The following is a 25,891-nucleotide window of genomic DNA, read 5'->3' as shown; positions in this document are numbered from 1 at the left end:
CGCTTGCGGGGTGGTTCTCCTTCTGCATGGGGTGGGGTGCTGGTGGCCTGTTGGTCCTGTGGCGGGGCCTCCTGTCCACTAGCGCCGGCAGAGGTGGTAGGCAGTTCTTGGTTCATGCTAGTGTCAGGGGCCCTTTGTGGTGCCACAGTGTTCCGCAATGTGGTGACTACCTGATTCAGAGCCCCTACAATGGTGGCCAGGGTGGAACTGATGTTTCGTAGTTCCTCCCTGAACCCCAAATACTCTTCCTCCTGCAGAAGCTGGATCTCCTGAAACCTGGACAGGACCGTCGCCATCGTCTCCTGGGACTGGTGGTATGCTCCCATGATGGAGGAGAGGGCCTCTTGGAGAGTGGGTTCCCTGGGCCTGTCCCCCCCCCTGTCGCACAGCAGCCCTCCCAGTTCCCCTGTTTCCCTGGGCCTCTGTCCCCTGGACCGTGTGCCCACTACCACTGCCCCCAGGTCCCTGTTGTTGTTGGGGTGGTGGGTTAACCTGGGTGCCCTGTAGTGGTGGACACACCGCTGATTGACGTGTCCTGGGGACAGAGGTATGGGCCCCCTGGGTGGGTGCTGTGCTGGGTTCCCAGAGGGGGGAAGGTCTGTTATGGGCTGTGGCTGTCTGAGGGGAACCGACTGTCCAGAGGTCCCCGATGGGCCGGGCTGGTCATCTAGATCCAGGTCGACAGAGCTGCTGTCCTCACTGTGGGCCTCTTCTGGGGTGGAGTGGACATTTGTGGACCCTCCTGCGCTGTGACATGGCGTTCGGGTCCTGCAGGGGTATAAAAGTATGGTTTTAGCATTTGTGTGTGCCATAGCGTGTAATGGGTGGGTGCCCGTGTACCCCAGTGCTGGCATTCCCGTGTGGGGGCTTTTGTGAAGGTGATTTGGGGGGGGATGGGTATGTGCAGTGGGCATGCTTTGTTGATGGGTGTCCATGCTTTGTGGTCGCATGCAGGGCTTGGGGTTGGGATGGGTGGGCTGTGATGGGGAGACATTTGCAAGGAGCAGGATGTGATGGGGGTGAGGGTGAGGATGGGGGTATGAGTTGGCATGCAGGTGGGGTGGGGGGGATGAAGTAGTGAAGATGAGACTTACCAGAGTCCATTCCTCCTCCTACTCCTGCGAGGCCCTCAGGATGCAGGATTGCCAAGACCTGCTCCTCCCATGTTGTAAATTCTGGGGAAGGAGGTGGGGGTCCGCCGCCAGTCCGCTGCACCGCGATGTTGTGCCAGGATACCATTGAACGCACCTTCCCCCGTATGTCGTTCCACCGCTTCCTGATGTTGTCCCTATTTCTTGGGTGCTGTCCCACAGCGTTGACCCTATCGACTATTCTGCTCCATAGCTCCATCTTCCTGGCAATGGTGGTGTGCTGCACCTGTGTTCCGAAGAGCTGTGGCTCTACCCGTACAATTTCCTCCACCATGACCCTGAGTTCATCCTCCGAGAACCTGGGGTGTCTTTGTGGTGCCATGGGGTGGTGTGGGTGATGTGTGGGGTGGATTGTGTGGTGATGTGTATTGGTATGTTGTGTGAAGGGCGTGGAAATATTGCTGGGTGAAAGTAAAATGCGCGTCTGGGTGCTCAGTTCTCTTTTTCTCAGTGCGTGGTCCCGATTCTGTAGGAGTGGGGGTTTGAGGGTGATGTGGGTGTGTGTTTTATATTGTGTTGGGTGTGTGGGTGTGGTGTGTGTATGTGTATCAGGTGTGTGTATTTGTAATTGTTCAATGTGGCTGTGTTTTGTAAGTGTGTGTGTATTTTGAGCGCGCCGGTGTGTACCGCCAATGGTATACCGCGGTTGAAAGGCCGCCCCGTGGATTCGTGTGTTGTGATAGTGTGGGCTTATTTCTGTTGGCGTGACGGTGGAGGTTTGGTCATCGCCAGTTTCTCGCTGCCCTTTGGTGTTGCGGACTTTTGTGGATGTCTGTATTTTGGCGGTTTGCCTGTTGTGGGTCAGAATGACCGTGGCGGTTTACCGCGGCCGCGGCGGTATGTTGGCGGTCTTCTGACAGCGGTAAGCGGCTTTTACCGCCAAGGTTGGAATGACCACCTTTATGTGTAAACTCTTCCACATTTGTGATTGATACAGTTAAAACCTGTCTTCTAACTTCTCCAATGGAGCAAGTTTGCTATCCTGGCCACTGTTCTTTATACATTGTTTGCCTACATCGCCCAGATGTTCCTTCTAACCGGAGAGCTGCTTGACATGAGTTTGTGACTACACCACAGTGGGGCTGGTAGATGTGTACACAGGTTTATTTCAAATAAGTTGGGGGCTCTTTTCTAACAGTGTTCATGTACTTGTATAATTGATTTTCTGTCCTTCTGTCTATTACTAGGTCCTAATGTCCGTTGGAGCTTACAGTTCTGAGCCAATGTGCAGCCATTTTGATTTTCCTCTTTGTTTATAATACATTTTATTGTTTTACACTTGAGAAAGAGACACAAAACCATGAACAGATAGACAGTGATGCGTACAGATTTGCAGCCCAGGAGGTCCCCATCCGCACACGGGGCCTTTTCCTAGAATAGTCAGTAATGCAGCAAGGCACAATGCGTGTACAAGCGGCAGCAATACAGGCTAAGCATAGCAGAGTGCGCAGGAGACTGGTTAGGAGCCCCTGCTTTGTTGCCTGCGATACGGGCAAAATGTGACATTTCACTGTAATGATGTTCAGCAAGTGGGTCCACTCTGCCCCTCAAAGGAGCCCATATACAGTTTGATAGACCTGGCATCTTTGGCGTGGTCTCCCCTGTCTTTTCTGCCTCTGCCTCCCATGTTTTGACTGTGTGCTGGACTCTGCTTGTGCTGTTTTTGGTACTCTGGGCACTTTACCACTGCTGACCAGTGCTAAAGTGAAAGTGCTACTGTGTAAACTGTATGTGTAATTGGCTTATCCCTGATTGGCATATTTGAATTACTAGAAAGTCCCTAGTAATGTGTGATAGAGGTGCCTAGGGCCTATAAACCAAATGCTACTAGTGGGCCTGCAGAACTGGTTGTGCCACCTACATGAGTAGCCCTGTAAACATGGCTCAAACCTGCCACTGCAGTGGCAGTGTGTGTAGTCTTGCATTGCCAAATCAACTTGGCAAATGTACCCACTTGCCAGGCCTAAACCTTCCCTTTTTAAACATGTAAGGAACCCCTAAGGTGGGCCCTAGGTAGCCCAAGCGACAGGGTGCAGTTTATAATGAAAGGTAGGACATGTAGTGGTGTGTTTTACATGTCCCAACAGTGAAATACTGCTAAACTCTTCTTTCACTGTTGCAAGGCCTAACTCTTCCATAGGTTAATATGGAGGCTGCCTGTAAATAATATTTAAGTGCAGATTCCCTTTGGGAGCAGATAGAAATTTGGAGTTTGGTGTCTCTGAACTCACAATTTGAAAATACATCTTTTGGTGAAGGTGGTTTTTAGATTGTTAGTTTGCAAATGCCACTTTTAGAAAGTGGACATTTTCTTGCTTAAACCATTCAGTGACTCTGCTTGCCTGTCTGGGTCAGTTTGACAGTTGGGCTGTTTGCACCTCACTCTAGACAGTGACACAAAGGGAGCTGGGGTATAGCCTGCATATTCTGATGAGCCATTGTAGGAGACTGGCCTGGCCTAGAGTGGGTACCTTGTGGTACTTACACCTTGTGCCAAGTCCAGTTATCCCTTATTAGTAGATTAGAGGTGTTCTAGCAGCTTAGGATGCAAGAGGTAGCTATAGCAGAGCAGCTTAGGCTGAACTAGGAGACATGCAAAACTCCTACTATACCACTTATATCATATAGCACTATTTCATAGGAAAACACAATACTCAAAGTTACTAAAAATAAAGGTACTTTATTTTAGTGACAATATGCCAACAGTATCTCAGAGGATATACTCCATTAGGAGGTAAGCAATATACAAAAAATATACACACACAAACCAAATCAGGTAATTAAACATTTAGAAAAGTAGTGCAAGCACTGTAGAATCACAATAGAATGCAATAGGGAGAAATAGGCCTAGGGGCAACACAAACCATATACTCCAAAAGTGGAATGGGAACCATGAATGGACCCCAGACCTAGTGTAGTGTGTAGAGGGTCGCTGGGAGTGTAAGGAAACACTAAGGGTGTCCAAGATACCCCACCCCAAGACCATGAAAAGTAGGAGTAAAGTTACCCGACTACCCCAGAAAGACAGTAAAGTCGAGATAGGGGATTCTGTAAGAACAACAACTGAATGCAAAGCACTGAAGATGGATTCCTGGACCTGAGGACCTGTAAAGGAAGGGGACCAAGTCCAAGAGTCACGCAAGTGTCCAGGGGGGGCAGGAGCCCACTAAACCCCGGATGATGGTGCAAAAGGGCTGCTTCTGGGTGGAAGAAGCCAAAGATTCTGCAACAAAGTAAGGTGCCAGGAACTTCTCCTTTGGTCAGAAGATGTCCCACGGCGTGCTGGAGGATGCAGAGTTGTTTCCACACAAAAAGACCGCAAACAAGCTTTGCTAGGTGCAAGAGTTGCGTTTGAGGAATTTGGGTGCTGCCAGGGCTCAGGAAGGACCAGGAGATTGCCCCTTATAGGAGGAGACAGAGGGGGTGCTCAGCAATACAGAGAGCGCTCGCAGAAGCAGGCAGCACCTGCAGAAGTACCCAAACAGGCACTTAGAAGATCTGAGGACAATGGTCAACTCAGAGTCACAAAAGAGGGTCCCACGACGTCGGAGTCCAACTCAGCAAATTGAGCAATGCAGGACGGAGTGCTGGGGACCTGGGCTAGGCTGTGCACAAAGGAAAACTTGCTAAAGTGCACAGAAGCCCGAGCAGCTGCAGTTCACGCAGTACACAGGATTACTGACTGGCGTGGGCAGGCAAGGACTTACCTCCACCAAATTTGGACAGAAGGGCCACCGGACTGTCGAAGACACTTGGACCAGCTCCTGTGTTCCAGGGACCACGCTCGTCAGGATGAGAGGGGACCCAGAGGACCGGTGATGCAGAAGTTTGGTGCCTGCATTAGCAGGGGGAAGATTCAGTCGACCCACGGGAGATTTCTTCTTGGCTTCCAGTGCACGGTGAAGGCAGACAGCCCTCCGAGCATGCACCACCAGGAAACAGTCAAGAAAGCAGGCAGGATGAGGCGCTACAATGTTGCTGGTAGTTTTCTTGCTACTTTGTTGCGGTTATGCAGGCGTCCTGGAGCAGTCAGCGGTCGATCCTTAGCAGAAGTCGAAGAGGGAAGTGCAGAGGAGCTCTGGTGAGCTCTTGCATTCGTTACCTGGTGAGATGCCAGCAGGAGAGACCCTAAATAGGCCACAGAGGAGGATTGGCTACAGAGAAAGGTAAGCACCTATCAGGAGGGGTCTCTGACGTCACCTGCTGGCACTGGCCACTCAGAGCTGTCCATTGTGCCCTCACACCTCTGCATCCAAGATGGCAGAGGTCTGGGACACACTAGAGGAGCTCTGGGCACCTCCCCTGGGAGGTGCTGGTCAGGGGAGTGGTCACTCCCCTTTCCTTTGTCCAGTTTCGCGCCAGAGCAGGGCTGGGGGGATCCCTGAACCGGTGTAGACTGGCTTATGCAAGGAGGGCACCATCTGTGCCCTTCAAAGCATTTCCAGAGGCCAGGAGAGGTTACTCCTCCTAGGCCCTTCACACCTATTTCCAGAGGGAGAAGGTGTAACACCCTCTCTCAGAGGAAATCCTTTGTTCTGCCTTCCTGGGACTGGGCTACTCAAGCCCCAGGGGGGCAGAAACCTGTCTGAGGGGTTGGCAGCAGCGGTAGCTGCAGTGGAGACCCCGAAAAGTTAGTTTGGCAGTACCCGGGCTCTATTCTGGAGACCCGGGGATGCATGGAATTGTCCCCCCAATACCAGAATGGTATTCGGGTGACAATTCGATGATCCTAGACATGTTACATGGCCATGTTCGGAGTTACCAGTGTGACGCTACATATAGGTATTGATCTATATGTAGTGCACGCGTGTAATGGTGTCCCCGCACTCACAAAGCCCGGGGAATTTGCCCTGCACAATGTAGGGGCACCTTGGCTAGTGCCAGGGTGCCTACACACTAAGTAACCTTGCACCTAACCTTCACCAAGTGAGGGTTAGACATGTAGGTGACTTATAAGTTACTTAAGTGCAGTGTAAAATGGCTGTGAAATAACATGGACGTTATTTTAATCAGGCTGCAGTGGCAGTCCTGTGTAAGATTTATCTGAGCTCCCTATTGGTGGCAAAAGAAGTGCTGCAGCCCATAGGGATCTCCTAGAACCCCAATACCCTGGATATCTAGGTACCATATACAAGGGAATTATAAGGGTGTTCCAGTGTGCCAATGAGAATTGGTAAAATTAGTCACTAGCCTGCAGTGACAATTTTAAAAGCAGAGAGAGCATAAACACTGAGGTTCTGGTTAGCAGAGCCTCAGTGATACAGTTAGGCACCACAGAGGGAACACATACAGGGCATACTTTATGAGAACTGGGGTCCTGGCTAGCAGGATCCCAGTGACACATAGGCAAAAACAAACATACATGTAGTAAAAATGGGGATAACATGCCAGGCAAGATGGTACTTTCCTACAGCCATCTGAGCTAGAGAGGAGGGAGGAGTGGTCACTTACACTTGAATGGGCTGTCCCTGTCCTCACACAATGCAGTCTCCAACCCCCTGATGTATGTCTGGAGCTAGGCCTGGGAAAGGCAGGATCCTGTAAACAACAGAGACTTTCCTTTGAAGTCTGCCAACTTCAAAGGCAGAAAGTGTATAAGTATTGGACCCATAACCCCTGAAAATCAGATTTCTTCAAGGATTCAAGAGGAACCTCTGCCAAGGAGAAGAGCTGAGGAGCTGAGGAGAAGTGCGGTCCCTGCCTGTGGCTGTGTTTTGTTGGGCTATCCTGCAGTTGCTGCTTCTGTCTGTGAAAGGGGACAAAGACTAAACTTTGTTGTGCATTCTTGCTTGAGAAGAATCTCCAAGGGCTTGAACTGAGCTTGCCTCCTGTTGTTGAAGTCTCTGGGCCATCAAAGACTTTCTCTGCCTGCACCTGGACTCTCTGGTGAGACTCCTGCCCTACCAAGTGGTACCCCATCCAGTCTCTGGGCCCTTGAAAGGCGATGCTGGTGGCAAAGGACTGAAATCCACGAAAAGACAGCCTTGCGGGGACATTTTCAGCGCAACACCTGCAATGCTGCTGATAATTGACGTGACACCCACTTGGCGACTAAAATCGATGCTCCACCTGCATCGCGGCTGGGGGATCGACGCATCATGGCTAGAGAAATGATGCAACACCCACTTGCAGCTGTTGGTAATGACGCAAGCCCCACGCAGCGCAATTTTCCAACACAGTGTGACTGTGTTTCGAACGCAATATCGCTGTGTGTGAAATATCGATGCAAAGCCTGTCCGGATCTGAGGTGCCCATCTGGAAATCAACGCATCGCTCTCTTGCAAGGGAGAAAAATGACGCATCCCCGACTCGACTGGAGATGAAATGATGCACGGCCTCACTTGCAAGGAAGGAATCGACGCATCACTGACATTTCCTACTCACACTCGGCCGTGTGGCTTTATTTTTGATGCAAACAAGGTACTTTGTGCAAAATCAATGTTTCCATCGTTTCCTATTGAGCAAGACTTATGATTTTGAAAATTCATATCTTCACTTGTGTATGTTGGATTTTTTTCATTTTGGTCTTGTTTGATTTAGATAAATATTACCTATTTTTCCAAACTGGTGTGGTGTCCATTTTGTAGTGTTTTCACTGTATTACTGTGTGTGTTGGTACAAATATTTTACACATTGCCTCTGAGATAAGCCTGACTGCTTGTGCCAAGCTTCCAAAGGAGTGTGTAAGGGTTATCTTAGGTGTGCATATCCATTACCCTGATTAGAGTGAGGGTCACTGCTTGGACAAAGTGCAAACTGACTGCCAACCAGAGACCTCATTTCTAACATGGTTGTATTTATGGCTAACTCCCCAAGTCTTGTATACCAGTTTTTCCATTGTGGCACAGTAGTCCATCCCCCTTATCCATGCATGCAGGGGGTAGGGCCTGTGTGTCTCTCCAGTGTTTAGACAGGTCTCTCTTGGCTACTAACTAGGCTGCAACAGCAAGACATGTGTGGCCCCCACGCAACACGGGTCTCCCCAAGCATGTCCATAATCCCCAACAATATAGTTTTGTGGTTTAAAGTGAGATTGCTGTCTACTACTCGCCCAAACCTATTGTTGGCTTCCCGCTAACAGTCCTGTACCACCGGACCCTCCCATATGACATGGTAAGTGTGCCTGGGGAGCCATGGCAGCGGAGACACTCTGGTCCCAGGACACATTGCTCTAGGGCATAGTAAATCCTGTGAAAATATCTCAAATGAATCAAGCGCAGGCGCATGGAGATAGCCAGGTCACGGGCAGCGATTGTTGCCTCCACCGACTCATCAACATCTAGAGTACCCACATCTGCCTCCTAGCGGACTCTAAGGATTAGCAAAGGGTCAGTTGTGTAGTTAACTAAGATCTTGTAAAGGCGTGATATGCTTCCCCTTTCCAGTTCGTCAGTGACCAGTTTGCAATCTAGGTGTCTGATTGGTTTGTTTTTTGACTGAGGAAAAGCAATTCTATGAATGAAAGTTGGGGATCCTCGTAGTCAACCATTACATCACAGACTCCTGGACAGCCAACACTGTTTTTACTTGTTTTTACTTGGCCATACTAGGGAGCTGATGCCTGTGTGAAAGTAGCCTCTTTCTAGCATGATTACCCCCATTTTTGGCCTGCGTGTCAATGTGTTTTGACTGTGTCACTGAGATCCTGCTAGTCAGGACCCCTGTGCTTATGGTTTGTGCCCTCTATGTCAGTCTGTTTCACTGTTTTTGTCAGTATGCTTGACTGTGTCACTGGAGTCCTGCTAATCAGGACTCCAGTGCTTATGCTCTCTCTGGTTCCAAATTTGCACTTCCATACTCAGTATTCCACTCCAAATTAGCTTACTGGTCCCCCTTATAGGTCCCTATTATATGGTACCTAGGTACCCAGGGTATTGGGGTTCCAGAAAGGAAGACCATGAAAGGCTTCTACAGGACTACCATTGTAGCCTGAGAGAAATACTGCATGCACTATTTCACAGCCATTTTCTCTGCACCTGGTAACTTATAAGTCACCTATATGTCTGCCTTCCTACCCTGAAGGTTGGGTGCAAAGTACGTGTGTATGAGGACACCCCTGCACAAGCAGAGGTGCCCCCACGTCGTCCAGGCCCAATTTCCCGGACTTCGTGAATGCGGGGACGCCATTTTATTTGTGTACTAGACATAGGTCACTACCTATGTCTAGCTACATAATGGTAACTTCAAATATGGCTAAGTAAGGTGTCTAAGAACTGGGAATTGTACTCCAATACTGATTCAAGTATTGGTTGCACAATCCCATGCACCCTGGGAGCTCCACAGTGGACCCCCAGTATTACCAAACCAGCCTTCTGAGGTTTTCACTGCAGCCCCAGATGCCACCTCACAGACAGGCTTCTGCCCTCCTGGGGCCTGAGCAGCTCAATCCCAGAAAGGCAGAACAATGCATTTCCTTTAGAAGAGGGGTGTTACACCCTCTCCCTTTGGAAATAGGTGTCACAAGCATGGGAGGGGTATCTTCCCAGAGCCTCTGGAAGTGCTTTGAAGGGCACAAACGGTGCCCTTATTGCATAATCCAGTTTACACTGGTTCCAGGACCCCCAGTCCCTGCTCTGGCAGGAAACTGGACAAAGGAAAGGGGAGTGACCACTCCCCTGTCTATCACCACCCCAGGAGTGGTGCTCAGAGCTCCTCTAGAGGGTCCCTGGATTCTGCTATCTTGTTTTCAGGATGGTCAGGGATCTCTGGGAGCATCTGAATGGTCAATGCCAGCAGGGGACGTCAGAGCCCTCCCCTGATAGGTGCTTACCTGTTTAGGTGACCAATCCCCCTTTCAGGGCTATTTAGGGTCTCTCCACTTGGTGGTTCTTCAGATTCGGATGCAGGAACCCTCTGCATCCTCTACTTCATCTTCTACCGAAGGATCAGCCTCTGACTTCTCCAGGAACTCTGCAAAACTGCAACAAAGAAGCAAAGAAGCCTTCTGCAACATTGTAGCTCCAGCTCCTGCCAGCATCTGCAACAGTTTCCAGGTTGTGCACCCTCTGAGGACTGCCTGTCTTCAGCCTGCACCAGAAGAACCAAAGAAATCTCCTGTGGAGTGATGGAGTCACTTCCATGTTTCAGCAGGCACCTCTCTGCAGCACGACCAGTGGCTTGAACCCCTCTCCTGACAACGAGCTTGGATCTACCAAAACGGGTGGTGGACTGAAGTGGTCCTAATGGTACAGAAATCCATCTGTCCAATTTTGATGGAGGTAAGGGCTTGCCTTCTCACACAGGACAGTACCCCTGTGAACCACGTGATTTGGAGCTAACAAGGCTTGTGTATGTCCTACCCTGAAGTTCTTCATGAACTGCACAGCTGAGGTCCCCAGCACTCTTTTCTGCGATGCACAGATTCCTGTAATGTTCTCCGGCGGTGTGAGACCCTCTGTTAGAATGCTGTGTGGACCTCCATTTGCACCTCCCTCGTCCTCGTCTTGTGGGACTCCTTGTCATGCTGCCTGGTCTTCTGATGGCTCTCTCGACTTATGAGGCCCCCCTCTAACTGCCCCTCCTGGGTAGAGTCCACCTGGTCCTTCCTGGTTCCGGGCAGCGCCATTTCCTCGAACCGCGAGCTGTGTGTTTGCCATGGCTTGTTGGTAGAATCCAATGAAACAAACCAGACTGCATTCATCCATCCGGCGTGGGACATCACTTGCACCCACCAGGAACCCACATCTGTCTTCTTTGGAGCAATTCTGACTTTGTCTTGTCACCGGTGGTTCTTTTTTTGCACCTTCATCCGGGTTAGCAGGGACCCCTGTTCTCCCTGAACTCTTCAGTGCTTCTTGGACTTGGTCCCCTTCTTCCACAGGTCTTTAGGTCCAGGAATCTATCATTGGTGTCTCCCAGTCTCTTCTGGTTCTTGCATTATCTTCTATCACGTCTTCTGTGTGTTCTTAGGAAACTTGCTGTACTTTACTCATGCTTTCCTGGGCTCTGGGGTGGGGTATTTAACTTACCTTTGGTATTTTCTTACACTCCCAGTGCCCCTCTACACACTACACTTACCTAGGTGGGAAACCGACTTTTGCATTCCACTATTTTAGTATATGGTTTGTGTTTCCCCTAGGACCATTGCAACCTATTGTGATTTTCACTGTTTGCACTATTTTCTGACTAATTACTTACCTGTTTCTGATTGCTAGTGTATATATTATGTAGTTTACTTACCTCCTAAGGAAGTATAGCCTCCAAAGTATTTTTGTCTTTGTGTCACTAAAATAAAGTACCGTTATTTTTGGTAACACTCAGTATTTTCTTTCATGTGTGTGAGTGCTGTGTGACTACAGTGGTATTGCAAGAGCTTTGCATGTCTCCTAGTTCAGCCTTGGCTGCTCTGCCACAGCTACCTCTAGAGAGCCTGGCTTCTAGACAATGACTACATTTCAGTAATAAGGGATAACTTGACCTGGTATAAGGTGTAAGTACCTGTGGAACCCACTACAAACCGGGCCAGTTTCCTACAATGCCTTTCAAAATTCTCTAGAATTATTTCATATGTATAACTCATGAACTTTAGGCTTCACTGCAATTTTTATAACTTTTAATCTTCGTAAGAATGAGCGTTCCAGCAAGTCTATGAGTTGTTGATGTCACTGTGGGATTATATTTTCTAACGCCCCATTCATATTATTACTGAGGTATATACTCCTTTTCCCCACCTATGTTTCATTTCTAAAAATTTGTATTTCTGTTCTCCAACTAACTTCCTGATTTAGATATAGGCGGACGAGTTACTCCCACAACGGTGATGGATACCCCGTCTGATGAAATATTATCTAATATATATTCAAAAAAGTTAATGATGTGTAGGAAACAGAACTGATTTTAGGCGCTCATTTGAAGAGAGGAATAGGAGTCATTAGCCAGACAGTGCAATGCTTGAATGGAACCAAGCAGACAATGGAGCTGGTGATGACCCCAGCACAGGAGGCATTCCTACTATTGCTGGTAAGTAATGTTTATTATTTATTTCATATTCTAATTGTTCCAACCTGGTTTGTATTATGGCATTCTGTCTTTTTCCTTGCTGTTCTTTTGTTTGTTTTTCCAACATATATCCTTGTGTTTCCTATATTCCCAGTTTTGCAGCTGACTTCCTCCTGTCTGTAGCTTTATTTCCCTACCCAGTTGTTATGACGACAGAAACCTTCACCTCAACCCTCTTGTGCATATCTCTGCTGCATTTCTGTGCGGAGCAGGACACAAAGGGAGACTTCCTTTGCCCATAGCGTCCTGTGTCAAAAGAACTCAAAACTGTATGAAGCAAGGAGGAATGGCAATTTCCTATTTTAGTTTTATAGCATGGGTATTAAACACAACCTCAGCCCAACCTGAGGCCTCTAGGTCATTACCTAAGAGACAATCTACAGGTAAGCTAGGTGGTAGCACCACTTGCTTAGGGCTAGTAACTCCACCCCAACTAAGTTGAACTACAGCTAAGGGGAGAGACTGAGTGGAGTTATTGACATCAGTAACTGGGTACTTCTGTCCAAGGAGGTGTTGTGCAAGTGACACTAGGTTTTCAGTCACCAAAGTGATACTGGCACCGGTGTCCCTGTAGGCCTGGTCCTCAACACCATTTATTAAGATTGACTGCCTGTGCTTATCCATGTTAATGGGACAAGCAGTCAAGGTGGCAAGGCCAATGCCACCAGGTGTGACAGAAACTGTCTTGGGACTGTCCACCCCAGTGTCTATTATGGTCCCAAAAGTAAACCCAACTACACCTTTAGTTTGACTATTGCCAGTAGTCCCACCACTATTACCACTACTGCTAGGGGCAGTAGAGTCTGATGTCTTAGTGGTGGTAGGCTCAGGGGCTTTACCTGTGCAGGACTTATCCCCTGGCCAATGGCCTTTATTTCTACACACATAGCACCAATGCTTTTTCTGATTGCGTGAAGAGTTTGAAGAAGATAACATTTTATCCCCACCCCAGAGGAGTGTTTTGGACCTGAAGAAGGATCTTTATGTTTACTTTTATCCCCATGCTTGTCCTGAGATTTTTCTCCATCTTTCTTCTTGCCATCCTTGTCACCCTCTGTATGAGCTTTTCTGCTCACCCTTGTTCTGACCCATTTGTCTGCCTTCTTTCCCAATTCTTGGGGCGAGGTCAGAGCTGATCCACAAGATACTGATGTAACAAGTCACACACACAATTATTCAAGATATGCTCCCTCAGAATCAAGTTATATAGGCTTTCATAATCAGTCACCTTACTGCCCTGTAACCAACCTTCTAGGGCCTTCACAGAACAGTCCACAAAGTCTGTCCAGTCCTGTGATGACTCCGTTCTGGTCTCTCTAAACTTAAGTCTGTACTGTTCAGTCGTTAAGCCCAGACCATCCGAGAGTGCATTTTTAAGAATTTGGTAGTTATCTGCTTCATCCTCTCTGACAATAAGAAGTCTGTATCTACCCTTGTCAGAGAAGGATAACCAAAGGATATCAGCCCACTGTACATGAGGGACCCTCTGAACTTTACAGACCCTCTCAAGTCCAGCAAACAAACCACTTGTTGATGTCATCACCATCCTTGTAAGGAGGGACATCTTTGTGCAGATTCCTAGAATCAAATGAAGGTTCCCTAATATTTTTATTTCTAAAACTGCTGCTGTCACCATGTGGAACTAACCCCAAACCCTGCCTCTCTTTCTCCACAGCCAGGGATTCCCTGCCTAACGCCAACTGCTACATTAGACTCAGTCTGGCCTCCTCTAACCTCAGCTTTCTGAGTTCCCTATCTAGGGACTGGTCCTCCAGGCTAGAATTATGTAAAGCCTCTGAAACAGAGGTAACATGAGAGTGTGCAGACGCATAACTATCTCTAGCAGGGGACACTCTAGTAACCTGGCCTCTAGGGGTGAAGGGAGCCCTACTTGTGTGTAAACCCTTCCCACTACCAGTTATACTATGGGGTTTGTTGACAGATAGGTCTGTGGAAGGACCCTCCCCAGGATTGTCATCATGCTCCTCTGAGCCTTCCTGGTTGGGTTTATCCTCTACCGCTTCCCCTGTCTGATCTGGACCAGTGCTGAGTCCCTGGTCATCTTGGAGGAGAAGATTTAAGAGGAACTCCTTATTGGGGTTCTTCCCAATCCCTAAATGTCTTTAAAAAAACAGAGACCCCTCAAACTTTTAAAGTTTAGATTCTCATATGTTGTTTTCACAACTCTAGGGGTAGCATCTACAGAAGACATATTGAAAGAAAGAAGTTTTGGGAAAGTGAGTAAAGAGTTAGTAGTATGACAGAGCTAACTTTTTAGAGAAAAGAGGAAAACTTTTCAGAACTTTGAAAAACTTTTTCAAAGTTTAAAGAACTTTTAAGAAAGATAGAAAATTGTTTCTATGTATATATTATATATTCTGTAAGTATTGGAGCAAGCTTTTCTTGTGAAAAGCACAGGCAACAAAGTGGTAAAGTAATTGCAAGTACTTATCCCAACGCTGCACCACCAATGTAGGAGGCTGGCCTGGTTTGAAGTGGGTACCTTGGATACTTACACCTTACACCAGGTCCACTTATCCCTTGTTAGTGAATGTAGTAGTGTTCTAACAGCTTAGGCTGATAGAGGTAGCTATAGCAGAGCAGCTTATGCTGAACTAGGAGACATGCAAAGCTCATGCAATACCACTTATAATAACACAGCACTTACATGCAAGTAAAGACAATACTTAGTATTACCAAAAATAAAGGTATTCATTGAGGCGACACAGTACCAAAAATTTCTTAGAGACAATACTCCTTCAGGAAAGTATTTATTATACACAATATATACACTAGACACCAAAATTAGACAAGTAAATAGTCATAGAACAATGCAAACAGTAGGAAATCCTATAGGATGCAATGGGAGAAAATAGGTCTAGGGACAACACAAACCATATGCTAAATAATTGGAATGTTAATCACAAATTCCCCCCTAGACAAGTGTAGTGGGTACAGAATCGCTGGGAGAGTAAGAATACAGTAAAGATAAGTGAATTACCCCACCCCAGAGCCCAGGAAAGCAGCAGTAAAGTACTGCAATTTTCCTTAGGACACACTACACCTCGCTTTGAGGATTTTGCAGCAGCCAACCAAGTCTGCAAAGGACAACTGCTGGATTATTGGACCTGAAGACCTGCAAAGGAAGGGGACCAAGTCCAGAAGTCGAAAGAAGTTCCAGGAAGGACAGGAGCCCCTGCCAACCCAGAAGAGGGTGCAAAAGAAGAGTTCCCTGTTAGTTTATGTAGGAGGCTGGCCTGGCTTGTAGTGGGTACCAGAGGTACTTACACCTTGTGCCAGGTCCAGTTATCCCTTATTAGTGTAGAAGAGTTGTTTCTAGCAGATTAGGCTGGCAGAAGGTAGCTATGGCAAAGCAGCTTGGCTGAACTAGGCGACATGTAAAGCTCCTACCATACCACTGGTGTCAAATGCACAATATCATAAGAAAACACAATATACAGAATTACTAAAAATAAAGGTACTTTATTTTTATGACAATATGCCAAAAGTATATCAGTGAGTACCCTCAGTATGAGGATAACATATATACACAAGATATATGTACACAAAGCAAAATTATGCAGGTAATAGCAAGAAAAGTAATGCAAGCAGTGTAGAACTACAATAGATTGCAATAGGAGCACATAGGTATAGGGGCAACACAAACCATACACTCCAAAAGTGGAATGCGAACCACGAATGGACCCCAAACCTATGTGAGCTTGTAGAGGGTCACTGGGATTGTAAGAAAACAGTGAGGGTTGGAAAAATAGCCCACCCCAAGACCCTGAAAGGTAGGTGTAAAGTGCACCTACTACCCCCAGAGAGCACAAAAGTCGTGATAGGTGGTTTCTGCAGGAGGAACAACCACCAGCAATGCAACAACAGTGGATTTCCAGACCTGAGTACCTGTAAGACAAGGAGACCAAGTCCAATAGTGGCAACAGTGTTGAGAGTGGGCAGGAGCCCAGGAAATGCCAGCTGAGGGTGCAAGGAAGCTGCCACTGGATAGAAGAAGCTTGGAGTTCTGCAAGAAAGAAGAGAGCTAGGGACTTCTCCCTTGGAAGACGGATGTCCTACGTTACGAAGAAGCTTGCAGAGGTGTTCCCACGCAGAAAGACTGCAAACAAGCCTTGCTAGCTGCAACGGTCACAGTAGAGGTTTTTGAGTACTGCTGTGGCCCAGGAGGGACCAGGATGTTGCCACTTGGAGAAGGAGACAGAGGGGGCGCCCAGCAAGTCAGGGAGCCCTCACAAAAACAGGCAGCATCCACAGAAGTACCTGAACAGGCACTTGGAAGAAGAGTGAACCGGAGTCCATGCAAAGTCACAAAAGGGAGTCCCACGATGTCGGAGGACAACTCAGAAGGTTGTGCACTGCAGGAAGGAGTGTCGGAGACCCAGGCTTGGAAGTGCATGAAGGAAATCCTGGAAGAGTGCACAGGAGCCAGAGCAGCTGCAAATCACGTGGTACCCAGCAATGCAGTCTAGCGTGGGGAGGCTAGGACTTACCTCCACCAAACTTGGACTGAAGAGTCACTGGACAGTGGGAGTCACTTAGACAGAGTTGCTGAGTTCCAGGGACCACGCTCGTCGTGCTGAGAGGGGACCCAGAGGACCAGTGATGCAGTGCCTGCGGTTGCAGGGGGAAGATTCCGTCGACCCACGGGAGATTTCTTCAGAGCTCCTGGTGCATGGAGGAGGCAGGCTACCCCCAGAGCATGCACCACCTGGAAACAGTTGAGAAAGCCGGCAGGATGAAGTGATACAAGGTTGCTAGTAGCCGTCTTGCTACTTTGTTGCGGTTTTGCAGGTGTCTTGAGCAGTCAGCGGTCGATCCTTTGGCAGAAGGTGAAGAGGGAGATGCAGAGGAACTCTGATGAGCTCTTGCATTCGTTATCTGGTGAGATCCCCAAAGCAGAGACCCTAAATAGCCAGAAAAGGAGGTTTGGCTACCAAGGAAGGAGGATTGGCTACCAAGATAGGTAAGAGCCTATCAGAAGGAGCCTCTGACGTCACCTGCTGGCACTGGCCACTCAGAGCAGTCCAGTGTGCCACAAACACCTCTGTTTCCAAGATGGCAGAGGTCTGGGACACACTGGAGGAGCTCTGGGCACCACCCCTTGGAGGTGCAGGTCAGGGGAGTGGTCACTCCCCTTTCTTTTGTCCAGTTTTGCGCGAGAGCAGGGCTGGGGGATCCCTGAACCGGTGTAGACTGGCTTATGCAGAGATGGGCACCATCTGTGCCCATCAAAGCATTTCCAGAGGCTGGGGGAGGCTACTCCTCCCCAGCCCTCACACCTATTTCTAAAGTGAGAGGGTGTTACACCCTCTCTCAGGAATTCCTTTGTTCTGCCTTCCTGGGCCAGGGCTGCCTGGACCGCAGGAGGGTAGAAACCTGTCTGAGGGGTTGGCAGCAGTAGCAGCTGCAGTGGAGACCCCGGAAAGGCAGTTAGGCAGTACCCAGGTTCTGTGCTAGAGACCTGGGGGATCATGGAATTGTCCCCCCAATGCCAGAATGGCATTGGGGTGACAATTCCATGATCTTAGACATGTTACATGGCCATGTTCAGAGTTACCATTGTGAAGCTGTACATTGGTAGTGACCTATGTACAGTGCACGCGTGTAATGGTGTCCCCGCACTCAGAAAATCTGAGGAATTTGCCCTGAACGATGTGGGGGCACCTTGGCTAGTGCCAGGGTGCCCACACACTAAGTAACTTTGCACCCAACCTTCACCAGGTGAAGGTTAGACATATATATGTGACTTATAAGTTACTTAAGAGCAGTGGTAAATGGCTGTGAAATAACGTAGACGTCATTTCATGCAGGCTGAAGTGGCAGGCCTGTGTAAGAATTGTCAGAGCTCCCTATGGGTGGCAAAAGAAATGCTGCAGCCCATAGGGATCTCCTGGAACCCCAATATCCTGGGTACCTCAGTACCATATACTAGGGTCTTATAAGGGAGGTCCAGTATGCCAACTGAAATTGGTAAATGTAGTCACTGGCCTATAGTGACAAATTTGGAAAGCAGAGAGAGCATAACCACTGAGGTTCTGGTTAGCAGAGCCTCAGTGAGACAGTTAGGCATCACACAGGGAACACAGACAGGGCACATACTTATGAGCACTGGGGTCCTGGCTAGCAGGATCCCAGTGAGACAGGCAAAACACACTGATATATAGGTTTTTATCTATGAACACTGGGGTCCTGGCAAGCAGGATTTCAGTGACACAGTAAAAACACATTGACACACACTCACAAACAGGCCAAAAGTGGGTGTAACCATGCTAGAAAGAGGCTACCTTCCTACACCCAGTAAGACAGTAAAAACACACTGACAAACAGGTAGAAATTGGGGATAACATGCCACGAAGGATGGTACTTTCCTACAAGGAGTTACAGCAACAATGGCATTACCAGAATGCTTCCCTAACAGAGTACCACACAGGACAGAAGGTGTGGGTACTGGAGCCTGTGGCACCCAGGGCGCTCCAAGACAAATGGAGTGGTCCACATCTAAAAGTGGAAAAGAAGGGTGAGGTCACTTACTTAGTAGACATAGGCACTCCCAGAAGTCCTCTCAGAGTACTTCATGTGAACAGCCTGAAAGCCTACTTTGATAGGGCTGACTTAACCCTACTCATGGCCACTGATGAGGGACAGGAAGATGCTAGTGACCCTCTCCCTGAGCTCTTCTCCAGCACTGCAGCTGATAGCTCAGTGGAAGGAGTACTCTTGCAGACTATCTCTCTGAAGAGCAGTAGGAAGATTTCAAGAATCTTCTAGGTACGTTTTCTGAACATTTTTCTCTCACACCTGGTCAAACCACTTGGTGTGAGCACACCATATATACTGGAGACAGTTTACCTGTCAAAAGTAAGATCTGCAGACAACCTGATCATTTCAGGGACTTGATTAAAGTATAAAATGCTTGACTTGGGAATGATTGAGCACTCAGATAGCACCTGGGCCAGCCCAGTGGAGCTTGTACCCAAGCCTCATTCTCAAAATGGTAAAAAGGAGATGAGGTTCTGTGTAGATACAAAGGGCTCAACACAGTCACAAAGACTCACCCTATACCCAGGGAGGATGAGCTTATTGATACACGGGCGTCTGCCAAGTATCTCAGCACTTTTGACTTAACTGCAGTGTATTGGCAGATCAAGCTATCAGAAGAGGTTAAACCCAAAACAGCTTTCTCTACCATTGGAGGGCACTATCAGTTCACTGTTATGCCCTTTGGTTTGAAGAATGCACCTGCCACTTTTCAGAGGCTGGTGAACACAGTCCTCCGAGGTCTGGAAGCTTTTAGTGCAGCATATCTTGATGGTATTGCCGTCTTCAACTCCACCCGGGATGACCACCTGGTCCACTTCTAGAAAGTTTTGGAGGCCCTGCAAAAGACAGGCCTCACTATCAAGACTTCAAAGTGCCAGATAGGGCAGGGGAAGGTGGTTTATCGGGGACACCTGGTAGGTGGAGAACAGATTGCACCACTGCAGGGGAAGATCCAGACCATTATGGAATGGGCTCCCTCTACAACTCAAACCCAGGTGAGAGCCTTCCTAGGCCTCTCTGGGTATTATAGGAGGTTCATTAAGAACTATGGTTCCATTGTTGCCCTTCTTAATGACCTCACATCCAATATAATGCCTAAAAAGGTATTATGGACAGCTAAATGTCAGACAGCTTTTGAGGAGCTTAAACAGGCTATGTGTACTGCACCTGTCCTATAAAGCCCAAACTACTCTGTTGAAAATGGCCCTTTTGGCAGGGTCATCCCCACACTTTTCACCTTCTTCCTCCTATTTTTTTGACTCTGTCTTTGCTGGTTTATTGTCTCTACACACTTTAAAACTGCTAACCATTGCTAAAGTGCAAGTGCTTCCTAAGTATATTGTATTGGTGATTGGTTTTTCCATGTATGGCATATTTAATTTACTAGTAAGACCCTAGTAAAGTGCACTACAGGTGCCTAGGGCCTGTAAATAAAATGCCACTAGTGGGCCTGCAGCACTGGTTGTGCCACCCACATGAATAGCCCTCTAACCATGGCTCAGACCTGCCACTGCAGTGTCTGTGTGTGCAGTTTTTAACTGCCAGTTCGACTTGGCAAGTGTACCCACTTGCCAAGTCGAAACCTTCCCTTTTCTTAAATGTAAGGCACCCCTAAGGTAGGCCCTAGATAGCCCCAAGGGTAGGGTGCAGTGTATGTTAACAGTGGGACATGTACTGATGTGTTTTACGTGTCCTAACAGTGAAATACTGCCAAATTCGTTTTTCACTGTTGAAAGGCCATCTCTCTCATAGGTTAACATGGGGTGCCTTTAATTATTTATAAAGCGCAGATTCTCATTGAGAACAGATGGGCAGGTGGAGTTTAGGGTCTCTGAACTCACAATTTAAAAATACATCTTTTAGTGAAGTTTGTTTTTAGATTGTGTGTTTGAAAATGCAACTTTTAGAAAGTAGGCATTTTCTTGCTTAAACCATTCTGTGACTCTGCATGTTTGTGGATTACCTGTCTGGGTCAGTTTGACAGTTGGGCTGATTGACACCTCTCCTCTAGACAGTGACACAGAGGGGGCTGGGGTGTAACCTGCAAATCCTGATGAGCCACCGGAGCTAGAAGGGAGGGGTGGAGTGGTCTCTCACACCTGAAAGGGCTGTGCCTGCCCTCACACAAAGCTGTCTCCGAACCCCTGGTGTGTGTCTGGGGCCAGACCTGGGCAAGGAAGGATCTTGCAAACAATTGAGACTTTGCTTTGAAGAAGGCCTACTTCAAAGGCAGACTTGGATATAAGAAGAGCACCCAAAACCCCAGACTTTAGAATCTTTCTGGAATCCAAGGATCAAGAGGAACCTCTGCCCAGGAGAGGAGCTGAAGAGCTGGAGGAGGAGTACTGTCCCTTTGCTGTGTTGCTTTGCTGGACAGGCCTTCAGTTGCTGCTTCTGCCTTGAGAGAGAGCAAAGGGTGAACTTTGCTGTGTATCCTACTTGAGAAAGTTCTCCAAGGTCTTGGAGTAGAGCTTGCCTCCTGTTGGAAGTCTCAGGGACACAAAAGACTTCAGCTTCCTCGACCTGCAGCACCGAGAATGCTGTGTTCTGTGCTGTTCAAGAAGAAGGATCACTGCAATGCCACCAACGACTCCCCTGGCTTGCACCACGACCTGCCATTGCCACAAACAGCTGCATTGCCCCACTTCACACTGCGACCCTGGTTTCCTGACGCCATCCTCTGATGACTTCATTGAGCCGCTGCTCACACCGTGACCTGTGGGCCCCGCACTATGGCATCACCTGCTCACACTGCAGCCTGGGCATCTCCGCCGCCGCCTCTCCTGCTGACATTGATGCCGCTGCCCGCACCGTGGCCTGTGGACACTGCTCATGAGGAACACGAAGCACCGTCCCATCCCGCACCGCAGCCCCAGTCCACTGACGCCAGCACCATCGACTCCAGTGCCATCACTTGGCATTCGTGCCTGCACCGTGGCTTGTGGGCACCGCTCGTGAGATGCACGAAGCATCACCCCGTCCCGCACCGCTGGCTTGTGCCTACCGACGACTACGCTGCAGCAACGACGACGACGCTGCCTACACCATGACCTATGGACCCCGCACGTTTCATTGCCTGGCTTCACACCTCAGCCCTGGTACCCCGACGGTGCTGGACGCCGTCATTGAGCCACTCTCTGCACTGTGACCTGTGGCCCCCGCATGTAGCATTGTCCCACTTCACACCGCAGTCCAGACGCCATCCACGTCCGCGCTCCTGACTTCATTAGTCTGGAGTTTGATCTGCAACGCGTGTGGCTTCAAGGGCCCGGCATCCCCTGTACTGACTCCGGAACCGACACTGCGATGCCAGCGACGCTGCTCACTGGAGCTCCCTGAGAGGATCCCGACACCGTAGCTGGCCCGCGACGCCGCTGCCAGCCTGAACTATTGGATTTCTTGTTCACGACGCTGTGATAGCCCCAGGTGGAGCTATTGACTTTAAGGAACTGTAACTGTTTCCTGGACGTGCATCCTCAGAGGACAGCCATTCTTCAGCCTGCACAGGAAGAGCGAGGAATCTCCCTTGGGGTAGAAGGAGTCACCCACCTGCTTCACCAGGAACATTCTGCATCGACGACTGGTAGTTTGGACCCCCTCTCCAGCAGAGCTGAGTGGATCATGAAATGCAGTTGATGGACAGAAGTGTTCCGCATGGTCCCTTTGTCCAGCAGTGCGAGTTTGGTGTAGGTAAGAACTTGCCTCCCCACTCCATGCAGCTACCCCCATTAACCACGTATTTTGCAGCTCCAAAGGCTTGTTTGCACCTTTGCACAAAGTTTCAAGTGCATATGCAAGCCTAATCCCCCAGAGCACTATCCTGCGACGCACAGCTCCCTGAGTGGACCTGCAGTGACATGGGAGCCTTTGTTGTGTTGCTGTGTGGGCTCCATTTTCAAATCCTCTGTCACCTTCCTGTGGGTCTCCTGAGTGGGCTGCCTGGTTAGTTGTGGGCTCTCTAGAATGCCTAGAGCCCCCTTCGACTCCCCACATGGCTAGAGTCCACCTGGTCCTTCCTGGGTCCGGGCAGCGCCATTTTGTTTTTACTGCGAGCTTCCTGTGTTACACTTGTCAACTGGTCAACTTCAGCGACACAAACAAGACTGCAATACTCCATCCATAATGGGACATCACCTACACCGGCCAAGAACCCGAAGTCGTCTTCTTTGGTGCAATATTGACTCTTCTTCTGCACCGGTGGTTCCACTTTTGCACTTTCTTCTAGGAAATCTGGGGCTCCTGCCCTTCTTGGGGTCTTCTGTGTTTCTTGGACTTGGTCCCCTTATTTTACAGGCCCTCAGGTCCAGGAATTCACTGTTGGTGTCTTGCAGTCCCTCTTAGTTTTTGCACAATCCTCAGTTTAGTTTTTGTGTGTCTAAGAGTAAAGTTCCCTCACTGTACTCCTACTTTTCTGGGGGTTAGTTCTATTACTTTCCCTACAGGTTTTCTAGTACTCCCAGCTCCCTTCTACACACTACACTTGCCTAGGTGGGAAGTCGACATTCACATTTCACTCTCTTAGTATATGGTTTGTCTTCCCCTTGGGCCCTTTTCTACCTTTTGTATTCTATAGCATGTTCACTGTTTTCTAAGCATTTCTGTGATTATTTCTGTGTACTATTGTGTATAATAAGTATTTTACTTACCTCCTAAGGGAGTATAGTGATGGTATATTTGGTATTTGTGTCACCAAAAATAAATGCTTTATTTTTGCAACACTGAGTATTCTCTTTCATGTGTGTAAGTGCTGTGTACCACTAGAGAGCCTGGCTTCTAGAACACTATCTTCACTACACTAATAAAGGGATATCTGGACCTGGTATAACGTGCAAGTATCTGCAGTACCCACTACAAACCAGGCCAACTTCTCACAGGGGGGAGAAAAACTTAAAACTAAGGAGTTGTCAAAAGGCCCCCAAAACAATTCCCAACTTCAGTCTGAGAGGAGGCCCGGGTACTCTGATAAAAAGAAGGGGAAGTTTGCACCCAAATGCTTAGAGTGCTCAGAACATGCTACTTGAACCACGACTCCATGTGTCCAGAGAGGGCACAACCCCCAAAGGACTGCAGACCCCAGGGTTGGCTAGTGTAGCACTCGGGGAGGAGGTAGCCCCAGATAGCTTTGCGGAACAGATAGAGATAACCCTAGTGTACCTGGGAGGTGAGGAAATGGTGCCAAAAGCCCACATACCAGCAAATACCACATACCTGCCGGTGGCTCTGGTTCCCTTTTCTAACAAATATTATACAGCATTCAATGGTTGACTGCTTAATTGGTCCATTAAACGTTTCAAAGTGATTCTTTGAATAGTAGATAATAATGGATAACCCAACATTAGTATTGTAGTGTTTTTGCAACTCGTACAAAACAATGTGATTGTTAGGTACAGCAGGTCTCTAAATATGTGCATTTTGTTTTTGTCAGGACCGGATGTTCTCCAAGCTCCTGCGGACGATGGCAAACAAAGAGAGAGAGTGATGCCTTTCCTCTGAAATCCAAAAATATTTTTTTGCAAGGGCTGGTTAGCAGGATCCCAGAGAACACGGTCAAACACACTCACACCAGGCAGAAAAAGGGGGGAATCCATGCCAAGAAAGAGGGTACTTTCCTACAGTAGCAGACTCCGCTGCCTCCCCGGTGAGCTACAATGGGGATGGGGCAAAAAAGGAACTACATCAGTTTGCTACACTTGACCCAGGGAGAAGGTTGTGCTGGGGAAAATTAACAGAGTGAGAGGGACACACTTCTTTGCTTACTACAGGACCCCATGAAGAAGATTAGAAAAGCAGTAGAGATGCATAAGAACTCTTTGAACTACACACTTCATTTCTGGAGTCAACACAAGTTAGACCACAGCAGTAAATGCAAAGTATTTATGCCTCTTCGGGAGCACATGTGCAGCAGTAGCTGGGGTCTCACAAACTATACTATCTGCATTTCTGCCACATGTCTTGGAAGAAGCCTTAAAAATCACAGCCTTGCACTCACCACCCATGAACTTTCTGCTTCATTCTAAAGATACTGGATTGCAACTCAAGGCTCCCAACCTTGTCCAGCTCTCTGCTGCTCTTTTGTTACTTCTATACTCTACGAATACCTGTCATTATTAGCCATCTTTCCTTCTGCTCCTCATTATTTATTACATGCCAGGGGTGATCAGGGATTGCATTGAGACCACAGCAGACATCCTATCCATCATCTCAAAGAGACTCAGGAAATGTAGAGCTGCTCTGGCATTCTGAAATTTATAATCAGTTACTTAGAACTTCCTGAGCAGTACTAACATACACTCAAAGGATGGAAATTTGGGGCTGGGAGGAAATACGGAGCTCTTGTACCTTGGCAAACTAGAAAATTCAAATATATTGTGGGTACACAACCTGATTTGTGAACCAGTACTTGACAGGGGACACATCAGTGGTTTACTCAAGAGTCTTCCCACAGTTTAAAAGATTTTTGACGCACAAGGTTTTCACCTTTGTAAATCTTTTCCTGTGGCCCTAAATATTCACACCTAAATTGTCCAATCTAATGATCTTCCCTCCTGTAGTGGTCCTGGAGTCATTGCTGTGCTCTGTAGATCCACCTATTTCTCTGTAGTCTTGGAGTGGTTCTGTGGGATTCTCAGGGTTTCTGTGGTCTCCAGGCACCTCCTTTATCTCTCTGTCAGCAGAAGCTGCCTGAATCCTGAGCAGAGGTGAATCAATCACCTCCACCATCACCGTCCTTTGAGTGTTTGTCGGTACATCTCTAGGCCCAGCAGGAGGCGGTGCTTATATAGGTCATGTCCTCGCTGAGCATCACCCTTGGGTACAACCTTTCTCCCTGAGAAGCTACTACCTATCAAACTCGCCTCCTTCTTCCCAATGCCAATGTCCAAGATGAAGGATGCAAACTATACCACAAGCTCCTCCTCCCCTTTACAGATGAAAGAAGCCAATATTCAGACAGAAGTTGAGCACACTCAACCCTGTAATTAAAACTCAAGGAAGAAAACGTGTTATAGCTAAACTATTTACGGTGCAGAAACGTACCCTGAAAAAACAACACACAATGGTCAATCACCAATGCAGCTATGTGATCCTCAGAACAGCTGGAACAGATGGCCAATTTTGCCATTTATTCTTACTTTCTCCCTCTATGGCATAGACCATTCACATTTATTATTACAAATTCAGCT

The 25,891-nt window shown here is 48.1% G+C and overlaps 1 protein-coding gene across 1 annotated transcript in view; it reads left to right on the top strand.

Moving 5' to 3' along the window:
• LOC138294041 (olfactory receptor 10A4-like) overlaps positions 1–24,189 on the top strand; it is an 86,951-nt gene extending 62,762 nt beyond the window's left edge. Inside the window, exon 5 of the mRNA XM_069233290.1 lies at positions 24,136–24,189. Coding sequence (XP_069089391.1) covers positions 24,136–24,189 — 54 coding nt within the window. The remainder of the gene's footprint in view (positions 1–24,135) is intronic.
• The last annotated feature ends 1,702 nt before the right edge of the window (positions 24,190–25,891 follow it).

Source organism: Pleurodeles waltl, chromosome 4_2 (assembly GCF_031143425.1).
Source record: "Pleurodeles waltl isolate 20211129_DDA chromosome 4_2, aPleWal1.hap1.20221129, whole genome shotgun sequence".
Classification (NCBI taxonomy): Eukaryota; Metazoa; Chordata; class Amphibia; order Caudata; family Salamandridae; genus Pleurodeles; species Pleurodeles waltl.
The sequence above is the reverse complement of the archived record's forward strand: the minus strand, read 5'-3'. Positions and strand labels throughout refer to the sequence as shown.